The sequence below is a fragment of the Beta vulgaris genome, chromosome 9, assembly GCF_026745355.1.
Source record: "Beta vulgaris subsp. vulgaris cultivar EL10 chromosome 9, EL10.2, whole genome shotgun sequence".
Lineage (NCBI taxonomy): Eukaryota > Viridiplantae > Streptophyta > Magnoliopsida > Caryophyllales > Amaranthaceae > Beta > Beta vulgaris.
This window is the reverse complement of record NC_079210.1, coordinates 37,888,003-37,900,069: the sequence shown is the minus strand read 5'-3', so window position 1 is coordinate 37,900,069 and position 12,067 is coordinate 37,888,003. Positions and strand designations below refer to the sequence as shown.

The window sequence follows — 12,067 nt, the reverse complement described above, 5'->3', positions numbered from 1 at the left end:
ACAAAATAAATGTCAAAAATGACCTAATTCATCATTGACGATATTAAACCTTTCAGGTCAGTGTTATCAATCATACAACAAGAATCTTCACACAATGTTAATTCCCCCCTAATGTTGCCTCTACAAATGTAATCAACTGGTATTCTGGGTGGCATACAAACTAAGCCAAAAATATGAAATTTGTGTTAAGAATGCACTGATTTTCACATCATTGAGGACCAACCCTTACAAAAACATGCATCACACCGTAAAAATGCATATACCATGATCTAAACATAGAACAACCCCCACATTAACAACATTACAACCTAAACATACATAGACCATGATCTAAACACAGAACATCCCCCACATTAACATCATCACAACCCAAACATGCATTTACCATGATCTAAACACATAACATCCACCACATTTACATCATCACAACCTAAACATGCATTTACCATGATCTAAACATAGAACAACCCCCACATTAACATCATCAAACCCTAATCATGCTTATACATTGATTTACAACAGAACAACCCCCACATTAACATCATCACAACCTAAACAAGATATATCATCACACATGATTATCACACTATGACAGATTCGTTTGACCCAAAATGCTTCCTATCCTGCTCAACGAGTCCTCACCCATCTAACCGCATCTGATGATGTACCTGTCTCAGATGGACAGTAACATGAAATCACAAGCAAACACACACATGTCTCAAACCATTATCACCTAACATCAAACCAACACCTAAACAATGAATTGAACTAATCCAATTAAACCCCATCATATTTGCAACCATGACAAACCCTAAACAATAGAAGCCATAACAATTTCCCAACATATAACAACACCCCACATGCTACATTCATCAATAAACACTATCAAAGGCAACAAATTTCCAACCCTATTCAACCCTAAACAATCTACCAACATATCAGCTAATCCATAATGAAAGTCAACATATTTTTACAACTAAAATACTTAAGCATAAAATGAAACCCTAATCAATTGATCCACATTCAAAATTCATACACAAGCATAATTAAAGCCAACATTTTTACAACCATAAAACACTAAAAAAAACCGAATAATCTACCAGCAATCGTAACCCACAGACACAAATCATCACAATTCATCATAAATATCAACATATCACATAGATTAAACATAATAAATTAAAATTAGACAAGAGTTTAGGAACATTTCACCAGAAATGGACAACATCATTTTTTTGGGGAACCCTTTTTTTTAGGGTTTCCCGTTGAAGAACTAGGTAGATTAGCTTCTTGGAAGACTGATCTATAGCAGCAACATCTCCCGAATCTACAACAACATCATCACTATCACCATCATCAACGTCTTTGAGGGGACTTTGAATCATCAAAGATGATTTTCTCCCTCACAAAAAACCCAGATCCAAAGGCTTCATCTTCAGAACTGATCGAAGCAAGTGAAGCTCTAGCGTTCTCAGCTTCGAAGTCGGTGCTTCAGACTTCCGTCGTACATAAGTCAAGTTCAAAGAAGAATTATAAGAAGAATCATTATGGTACCGACCCAATCCCATTTCAGATTCACCGAAAAGCAACTCGCATGTATCATCAAAGGCCATCTCATATCTATAAACCAGTGGTGGAAAAAAACCCAAATGCTACCAAAAATAGAGGCCCAAAAAATTAGGGTTTATATAAACAATTGAGAGTGAGTCGCAAAGTTCTTGAGAGAGAAAGAGAGAAATAAAGGAACTAGATCACTTGAGGAAGAATCGAGAAAGTGAGAGAGAATTAGAAATTGGGGTTCTTCAATTTCAGAGGGGAGAGAGAGAGGGGAAAAAGATCAGTTGAGAAAGAGGTGAAAATGTGAAAGGTCAATAAATATTAGGATTCCTTAGTAATTGAGGAGAGAGAGAGTGAGGAATAAGAACATGTGAAGAGAATCGAGAAAGTGATAGAAGATTTTTAAAAAAATCTGATAGGGGTTGGTGGAGTTGGGTTAAAAAGGGAGGGAAAGATTAGGGGAATTAATTGTTGTTAGGTGAGTAATTAATGAATGTTATGTGGATTGATGGGATAATTACATAATGGCACTATTATAATAGGAACTTCTTGTTTAGAACATATAGAAAAAGACATAAGGATCCTCAGGAATCAGTCATATGATAAAGACAACATTAGTCTTCCCTGATATGTCACCAAATAATTCAGGCAACTAGAAAGCAAGAGTATCCATCTGACACCTTCATCAGAGCTTCAAAGACACCAAGTGTCAGATCAGAACATCTTGTGATACTATGCAAGGCTATATAAGCCCATCCCAAAGGAAACAAATACAAGCATAGCAACTATGTCAAGAATAGATGAACTTTCACAATCAGATCATATCTGGAAAAAGAACAAAATCTCGAAGTCGTCAAAACGGAAATTGTTGTCGATGTACAGAAAGGAGGGCAGTATAGAAGAGGCAGACAAAAATTCATGGTAGAAGTTAGTAATATGATTCATGTCATAGAAAATCATAACTAATAAAAAAAGGTAAGAGTATTTATTTATGCAATAGGTCATATCTCATAAATGAAATTCGCCATCAAATTTCATTAGCTATAAATTAAATTCTTGTAGATCTATATCATGGCAGACATGTTTGAGCAACAAGGGGAACATCAGATATGGTGAGCATTGAGAAGCGAGCGTAGGGTTTCCTTACTACCCTTGCTGAACAGAGTATCTCTCTACACATTTCTCTCTTTTGCCTTCAATTATCATGGTTTACCATTATGATTCTAAGCTATATGATAATAAATGGAGCTCCAACATTATGAAGAATGGTTTACGAGCCGATTAGAATCCTGTTCACCACATCAACTGGCAATGCATAGGCAGGATCTACAGGTTTCACTCCCGGATACTGGAGAAGTGACAAACCTACATCAACGTCGACAAGTAAAGATCAGCCAAGGACAGATAAACAGCAAGAGAGCAATCCAGTCTTCCTTACAGCTAGTCTATTACTAAGTTCTATTCCCGGAGTTCTCTCACATTAAAAAAAGAAATCGCATGCTATGCAAACTCTCAAGTGTCCCCAGAAACACTGCCTCATGCTATGCTCATGATTTTTTAGCTTTATTATGAAAAGAGGGAACATGTGTTCTGAAAATAACTACAAATTTGCATCTTCCCTACAGTTTGTGAGGGGAAGGGGAAGAACTATGGCTCTAAACCAGCATGTTACCTGCAACTCCAAAGTACGTGTGAAAAACATCAACAGCATCATCTGGCCTATCTGAGATTCCTCCTGTCTCCAAGTCCTGCATGATACTCAGATATGAGCACAAAAAGTCATGAACAAGCAACAAAAACAAATATCGCAGAAACTGATATTTTTAGAAGGTGCAAAATCTAAATAAATAAAGACCTGGCAATTTAAGATGAATTGAACAAGCTTTTCTTTGTCAATCCAGTGAACTCTGTCGATCATAATCAAGCTAGATAGTACCCACCATGAGTAGCAAACCTAATGTCATAGGACAATGACATAGATCATTCAGAAGCATAGGTGCACCAAGTTAATCTCCTACATAAATTTAATAACACATCATACGTATAAGGATCTTAAGGTTGGGGGCACATATGTTTTTTTCTTAAAATAAATACAAGGATGATAAGCTATCCCAAATCTGGGACCTTATGTTTAAAGATACTGGGACCTGAAGACATATTTTGATTTTTCTAAAAGTTAAAAGAAAATTTGGAAATAATAAAATGACGAAGCTATCTCACATCTGGAAGCTTCTCCGGTCGACCATTTAGACCTCCTGATTTCACCTGGCGCTCAAACAGCCACCAACCAAGAAGGTCCTTGTCAACATGATGCATAGAACCCATTATAGCAAGAGCACCAACACAGCAAAAAACTGCAGCGATGTAAAAGAGAGCAAGAAAAAAGCATTAAAACCAGAAACTCGCAAAGCTCACAGAATGTCCGTTTATGGGGGTGATAGTATCACAAAAAGCAATATCTTTCATGCTTCTTTGATACCCAAACATCTTTAATATCAGTTCATGCTTTTTAAAATATTGATGTATATGATGAAAAGTAAATCATAAAACTCCCCTATCTGAGTGCTTTTCACCTCCCTCTAAAGCAGTTGTTAGTATGACGCTTGATTCATAGATGTCTATTACATACAACTAAAACTCCACGACTCCCTAGGATAAACAAAACCAGTAAGTCTTAGGTCATAACAAAATGATAAAACTATACTAATCGTGACTTCAGCCTGCTTATAATAAACCATCCTCAACTCAGTCAGAATAAAGATTATACAAAACCAAATAGCAGCAGCATGAACCATTCAACAACCCAGCGTTAATCACAGTGAGGTAGGGTATGAAAAGTCCTTGTATGCAACCTTACACTTACTGTCCAAAGACTATGAGAGGCTGTGCTCAAAAGACCCACAGAAAAACTCTTCTATTTTGGGGGTACAAACGAAAGTGTAATTTGTATAAGTGCAAGCTCACAAATTGGTGAGTTTCAAAAGTCTCGTGATTAACAATTAATCACTTAGTATGGAGTTACTGTGATTGATTCTGGGATAAGTAGATCGAGGTGAATGAAAGAAACAAAAGACACGACAACACCATTGGGATGCACTTATTCCCTGGGCCAAAATTTTGACATTGCACTTACCAGTGACGGACCAATGAAATAACAACAACTCTATATATGTATCCATAAGAATAGTTCAAGGCATGAACAATAGACATGATGAACGACAAAAGACCAACTTTATCTATGTAAGCAACATCAATAATATCATGTAACCTACTATCAATTTTAGTGTATCAAAGTGCACCAACATACTTTGTCCTGCATGCGATTCGCCACCAGGTGTGCATCCAAATCCACCATCTAGGTTTTTGCATCTTACAACGTAGTTCACAGCCTTCTCCACATCAATTTTGCCCAATTGATGTAACAATGACAGACAACACACTGCAATATATGAAAACCTAGGAAAATAAATAAGCCTGGGTAAGTTTCTCTTCGGTCAAAGAAAAAAGAAGTCTGCTACAAGCACAGGACATGCAAATACACCTGGTATCAACTTCTCCCCACATGTCTCCAGAAAAGGATCCATCCTCATTCTGCAGCCCCACAACATCTGAGTTACAAGGTTAAGGTCTCATGAACCAACAGGGGTGTTATTTTCTGCAAAATTGAGTTACATGACAAAAGAAATGAGGCAATTAATCTTAATAATGCCATCAAGATCAAATTAATCGCATACTTTAAAGAGAAGATACAACTATGAAAATGATCACAACAGTCAATACCTAGTCTCCTCCAAAATGTAAATAATAGGGTATGTAAGTCGTACATACAATTAGTATACCAGAACACACAGCAGATTCGTGGCTCACAACTTCTTCATATAGATTTAGCAAACATGAAACCTTTATCATAAGTACAAGTTGGAAAGGATACAATTTGTCACCTTAGTGACATCAAGAATATGTAGCTTATCAAATAGAGCTAAAACTTGAACAGCACTGAGCGTATAGAGTATATGTGGATCATGTCCAATATTACCGCCAAATCCACCTGCAAAAGCCAGTCATGGCAAAGCATATGTTACTATGTTAGTATGTTAGTATAAGCATTTGAGTGGACACGATAACTTTCTAGGAGCTTAGCAACGTACTACTAAACATGTTCTACAACAAGAGAACACTTCCTTCCAATCACCAAGATTTTGGCCATGGGGTTGGAGTAGAGGACGTAGTATGGAAACAAGGTAGCCAGAACAACAGTAACGATTGGGTTTCAACAAGACTGGAAAAAAAAAAAGGATCCCAGGATGCCCTGCTTTCTATTTATATCTATAAAAATGGTGTCTGCTTTGAGTCTAAACAACAATGAAGGACACTTTAAACTATCAACCTATCCAGGATAATGAAATCAGCTTAAAAACAACAGGAGTGAGTGTTGTCCTGCCTCTGTTGAGAAGTCCAAGAAGCATAAAGTCATGCTTCTTACTTGTGGACCAAAAGAGGCTTGCACTTCAAAATCTAATTTTCGTAACACTTCTAGATCAAGCAACTTTATTGAAGAAATATTCACCAACAATTTTCCATAATAGGAGCATATATAACAGATAAAGAAGAAATGGGATGAATTGAAAATCTTGGATCGCATAATTTCTAATACTCAGGAAAAAGTTCTACAAACCCGATTCATGTTGACACTGCATAACCCATGAAATAACTTCATCTTGATCCACGACGTGAAGTTTTCCCAAAAGATCCAGCGTCGTCAGTCCCCAGTAAGCACCATTCATCCTAAGGTGTTCCATGACCACTGATTCAAATGAGTCCTTCTGAAGACACATGAAGCAAAAGTGCACTCCAAAAATCAAACACAGGTCCCAAGACATATTAGAAAAGGCATAAAGGAAGATTTTAAAGTGTCAAACAATTAAAAAGACCATAGAGAACTAACCTTCTCGACAGATATGATATATCGAACGTGCTTCTCAGCTGCCAGCTCCACCATTTTGGCTGTAATTTCTTTCACCTCTTAACAGGCGAGAAGAAAGCTGAGACAAATTCTACAAAATATAAGGTGATGTAGTAAAATGGATAATGAATACCTAACTATAATTAATTAAATCATAACCAACTGCTTCTGTTAAACAAAAATGCAAGTTAAAGCTTGGCTATATGCACCAAGATTTCCTTTTTCCTTTTCTTTATTTTGGTTTCCTCCCTATAACAAGTTGGAAATCAAGCAACTTCAATGCCCTTTGTCACAACAATGCAAAAAAGCAATATCTGAAGGTGAGACCGATACCCATTATCAGGTCACTTTTCAACCTTAATTTCATTTCATTTTTTAAGTGAACATCTATCTCATAGAGGGAAACAAACAAGTTCAATTTTTGAAGCATCATAGTTACAATATTGGAACACAGTTCAGTTCTCCTTAGAGATCTAAATATACTCTTCTATCTTCAATTCTCCTTAGCAATTAAACAGTACACATCCCAAGTAATCAAGTACTAAAAAATCATTGGTGATGCTCAGTCACCTTCGCCTTATAACAATACTTCAAATTCAAGGAATTGCTGACATTGGAGAATTACGTATACACCTAATAACAAGCAAAGAGTTGATACAATCATAGATTAAGCTCACAACCCTTCTCCAAAGCACATATATATTGTAGTACTTGGTAAACTAAATTAAATAGATAGTCTCTGCATCAGAAACATAAACTACTTTCTGTCTTCAGAAAGTCCACCTTTCTTGAAATAATGATGTAACATTAAATTTCCCAAGATACTTCAACGAAACACTCAAACAAATACAATACTCAATTTTTTCACAATATCGATTCACTCGTTAAGTGGTGGATTCAATATTTTATGCTTGGTACTTGGTAGGCAGTGGCATATTCAAGAATTATGAGGTGGGGGTATGGATAAGATAAAATCAAATAAAATAAAGTACAAGCTAGAGTTAATTCACGACTAAAAATTCAACTCAAAATACAATGCCAATGTCAATTAATAATTCAAAATACAACTAATTCAAAGCAACGAAAATACATAAGTATCAATTGAATAAAAATAACAAGTGCATCTAACGACCTTTCACCGATTGAAAGCGATTAATTACATCATCATCACTAACTTGAAAAAAAAGATCCCTCTCACGGTAAGTGACTAAACAATCATTCAAAAGTTGATCCCCCATACTATTTGGCAATTTGCTTTTCACTATCATCAAAGAAAATACTCTTTCCACCTCTCTTTTAAAAAAGATTCTAAACTTTGGTTTTTCATCTTCCAAATCTAGTACTCCCTCCGTTTCATTTTAATCTACACACTTAAATTTTTTACGCATGCCAATGCAAAACTTTGATGACATATATTTTTAGTTTTGTATTTGTAAAAATTATAAAAAGTACATATTAATAAAATACATAATATGATGAATCTAACAAGATCCCACATGACTATAATTTCATCCGCGTACAAATCACAAATGATGGTCAAAGTGAAATTTGTGAATAGTGTAAAATGTCAAAGTGTGTAGATTAATATGAAACGGGGGAAGTATAAAGTAAACACATTATTAGATATTAATTCCAAAGTCCCTTATTTCAAATTACATTTCACAACATCTCATTCTGAATTCAAGTAATTTCGATTCACAACCTCTGTTTCAAGTTCACAATTTTTCTAATCTCTTCGAGTATTCTGAATTTACATATTTCACAACTGCCAGGCCCGTCCCTGAGCCAGGGCAAGAGGGGCGGCCGCCCTGGGCCCGGGGAAGACAGGTCATTCATTACTGATTTCCAGCCACAACACTTGAAAAATTAATCTCATGAAATTAAACAAGAACAAGTGAACACAAATGTGCGCATCTACAAATTGTAACATAAATTTTCTTATCATATACTTCCATGAAACAAAGATGATATGAGAAGTTAAACCAGAAACTCGAGTCATAAGTTTATAACATGTAAATTATCACTAAAAACATGAGATAGCATGTATGAGAAAGAAAAAATAAGTTGAATTCATGAAACAAATAGCATAAAACCAATCGCATGAATAATCACATGAAGTAGATCTCAAAAATCGCAATTCCACACCAAAATCCGCAACAAAACAAGTAGATTCATCTAAGGAACAAAACAAGAACCTGGAACGAGCTTCTGCAATTCGAGCTTTGCGTATCACATATGAGAGGTTCCAGATTCCAGAGGTTCTAAAGGAATTCTATTTAATTATGAGTTGGGCACGGGCACCGGCACCGTGAGCGTTTTTGGAGTGTTACTCGCATATAGGCTATATACCTATGTAGTTTAAGACTATATGCGAGTAAGGAACAGAAAAGGTAATGTATTAAATACCGTATAAAAATACAATGTATTTAGGGCGTTAGTAAAAAATTTAGGGCGTCAAATAGCAAAACTCCTTTTTTTTTATGCACAACATCCGAAAATGTAACATAAATTGACGAGTTTATCTCTATTATATAAGCAAAGTGATGAGCTACGGCGTCGTCTTGTAAAATTACTGTTCTACCCTTCACTTATTAAAAAATGTTAACCATAAATTATTCAATTCTTTCTTGATCTATATTTATGTGTAATAACTAATAAGGAAACTTAAGATTGTTTAATTTATAATAAGATATAATGTACACATAAAATATTTTCCAAAATAATATGCTTAAAAGAGATATTTTTGATTGAAAATGAAACTAATCTAACTAAAGCAATTTCAAATAATTAAAAAGTAAGAACTTATACATTAACATAAATTTATGCATATGAGACTAGTAATAGCGTATTGTACATCGATGATCTGTTAGAATTCTAAATATTATCATATAAATAGGATTATTATTCCTAGCCTGTTCTCTCCATCTTATTTTCAATTCAGTTACAATCAGTTGGATTCATGCTCCGTTTGGTAGTGTGTAAAATATTTTCCATGAAAATTAGTTTTCCTTTTCCTCTCATTTTCCGTTGTTTGCTAAACTAAGGGGTGCAATTCATGTAGGTGGTTATCTAATCCTTGAGGTTTTTTTGAAAAATTGTGAAGGAAAACCCATTGTGACGGGCTCCATGAGTTGGTTTGTTACTGAGTTTGGTGAATGAGGGTATTATAGAAAGACATCCCAATGATTCCCATTTGCTCCAGGTGAAGGTCAAATGGTTAGAGTCAAAAAGAGAGGCAGTATAAATCAGATTGATGCATAAAAGGATAATTTTGGTTCTAGAAATAGTTTTATGACTCTTATCTTATTTTTTACCTTACTTATCTAATCTTAGGCGGATATATAGAGTTGGTAGATGCAATCCTTAGGCGCGTATGCCTTTTAACATTGATGATAGTTATTAATTTGCAAACTTCTAAATTTTTGTCAATTTATTTTATCTGATTCTATTTTCCTCTACTGTTCTTATTAGTTTTTGTTTAGACTAGTGATAATCACTAGTGGAAAAAAGAAGAAGGGCTGCGTTGAAAAAGGCCTGTAGAGCTGTGCTTTTTGACAGCAGCCCTTTCAGTATCAGCCCTTCGCTTTTTAAGTAGGGCTGCGCTAGAAAAACGCAGCCCTTAAGCTAGAAGGGCTGCGCTAGTTAGGAAAAAGCGCAGCCCTTCTCGCTTAGAAGGGCTGCTATAGTTAGAAAAAATGGTTAGTCAATTTTTAACAATGTTAGAAAAATGGTTAGTAGATAATAGTAATAGTCAACAATGCTACTTCCTGTAACAATGTCAAACAAGTCAATTTTTATGTGCTTATGCTTATATTATAATTTAATCATATAATCTACAATATTTCAATTAATGATGTAAAGCAATATGATTAATTAGTAAGATTATCAATCACAAAAATAGGTAAATATGGCTAAAAAAAATAGTTTCTTGAATAAACAAAAAATTGTAATCATTTGTTGCTATCAGTTTAGAAGTGGATTTGGTCCTTTAAAGAATATGTGAGTTTGACTCGTTGGCTCGTTCCGCTTCCGAAAAGGTATCACAATAGGCAATCGGACTCCGTCGGCATGATTCGTGCAAATCATTTCAGCGTTTTTGTCGCAACATTTCTGGGAGTTTTTGAGAGGATTAGAGAGAAAGAGGAGAGGGAGGAGGGATGTGAGAGAAGGAGGAAAAGGAATAATGAGGGACGTGAGAGAGGAGAGAGAATGAGGGATAATATATATGAATCCCCGCTCAATATTTCAAAGCCCGCGGTTTCGAAATTTCAAAATTTTTCAGTAAAAGCGCAGCCCTACAGTGAGAAGGGCTGCGCTAGTTTTGAAAAAGCGCAGCCCTACAGTGAGAAGGGCTGCGCTAGTTAAAAAGCGCAGCTGACAGGCTAAAGTCGTATCACCTTATCAAAAGTAATCCTAAGTCCTCTAACAAATAGTAGTCAGGGAAGTAGGGTCGAATCCACAGAGAAACAGTGTTCTTTTCCTAATTGTCAGTCAAATCTAGAGTATAGGAACGAGTGTTTGTGAGTAATTATACTAAACTGGACTATAACTATATCAAGAATTATCAAAAATAAAAAGGTCTAGGGCCTACGTTCAACAATGATCAATATTTCGGGATGAAACACTAAAATCAACAATTAATAATGCAGTTAAACAGATTGATTCGCTTTCTCAAGTCTAAATCAAGCATAGAACGATATTAACAGGCTCTCGCAATTTATTAACACCAATTCTACCTATTGAAACTAGCCTTAATATCAAGTTTATACCTCTCGGCGCATAACCTAATATTGCAACACTATAACAATCAAATCTGGCCAAATTGGATTGAATAGACATAAAAACATTCAATAGGAATCAACATGCATTAACAAAAATCAATACTTTAATAAACATCCCTTCCTAATTGATCATGGATCCCCCTAAACCCTAGAAATAAACTATTCTCTCTCTAATTCTTCAATGTGGGACAATTATTTCTAACTCACATGTGGGTTTTACTCTTAACACTCCCCCTCACATGTGAGTGACCTTTAATCTTGCAATTTGGATAGGTCACAACATCCTCGTTGGGTTCTCTCCGGACTTCCAACATGAGGTCAACTGGGCCCCTTCTTGGGGCCATTACAATTCTGTTGGGCTTATTTTGCTCCAAACAGATCTTCAACACCTTCCATCTTGCATTTCATAACGGGCCAAGATCATCCGCTCTGATACCATGATAAACTTCATTGGGCCCACACACAAGCCCATGTTGGAGGAGAGAGTGACCACATACAAGGTTGATATTAAATAAGCAAACATGAATTAATACTAAAGGATTGAATAGGAATAAGAAGAGAAAAGAAATAATACCAATTGTAGAACCAATCTTGCAAAAATCAAAGCTTCTATTGAAAATTCAATGTAATTGGGGAAAAAGCAAAATTAGGGTTCTTCAATAATTGAGAGAAAAAGGAGTTCAAATCTTTAATGAATTAACGATGGAAAAAACAAAATAGAAAATAAGGTAGGAAATAATAATATTCCCTTGAGTCTTTATACCTT

At 35.4% G+C, this 12,067-nt stretch overlaps 1 protein-coding gene across 3 annotated transcripts; it reads right to left on the bottom strand.

The window, feature by feature from the left end:
- Positions 1 to 2,520: 2,520 nt before the first annotated feature.
- On the bottom strand, positions 2,521 to 8,872 carry LOC104903681 (geranylgeranyl transferase type-2 subunit beta 1). 3 transcript variants are annotated; one of them, XM_048636246.2, is made up of 10 exons: positions 8,716 to 8,872; positions 6,503 to 6,599; positions 6,233 to 6,380; positions 5,489 to 5,605; positions 5,099 to 5,165; positions 4,865 to 5,013; positions 3,778 to 3,911; positions 3,413 to 3,511; positions 3,230 to 3,305; positions 2,521 to 2,922 (listed from the first exon to the last, which is right to left on the bottom strand). In XM_048636246.2, exons 2-10 carry the CDS (start codon positions 6,554 to 6,556, stop codon positions 2,828 to 2,830), a joined length of 939 nt encoding a protein of 312 aa, XP_048492203.1. In that variant the 5' UTR covers positions 6,557 to 6,599; positions 8,716 to 8,872; the 3' UTR covers positions 2,521 to 2,827. The 3 variants fall into 3 exon arrangements, with proteins under 3 accessions (XP_048492203.1, XP_048492204.1, XP_057247829.1); XM_048636247.2 differs by having other exon boundaries at positions 6,503 to 6,611; positions 8,716 to 8,851; XM_057391846.1 differs by lacking the exons at positions 2,521 to 2,922; positions 3,230 to 3,305 and having other exon boundaries at positions 3,431 to 3,571.
- Positions 8,873 to 12,067: the final 3,195 nt, after the last annotated feature.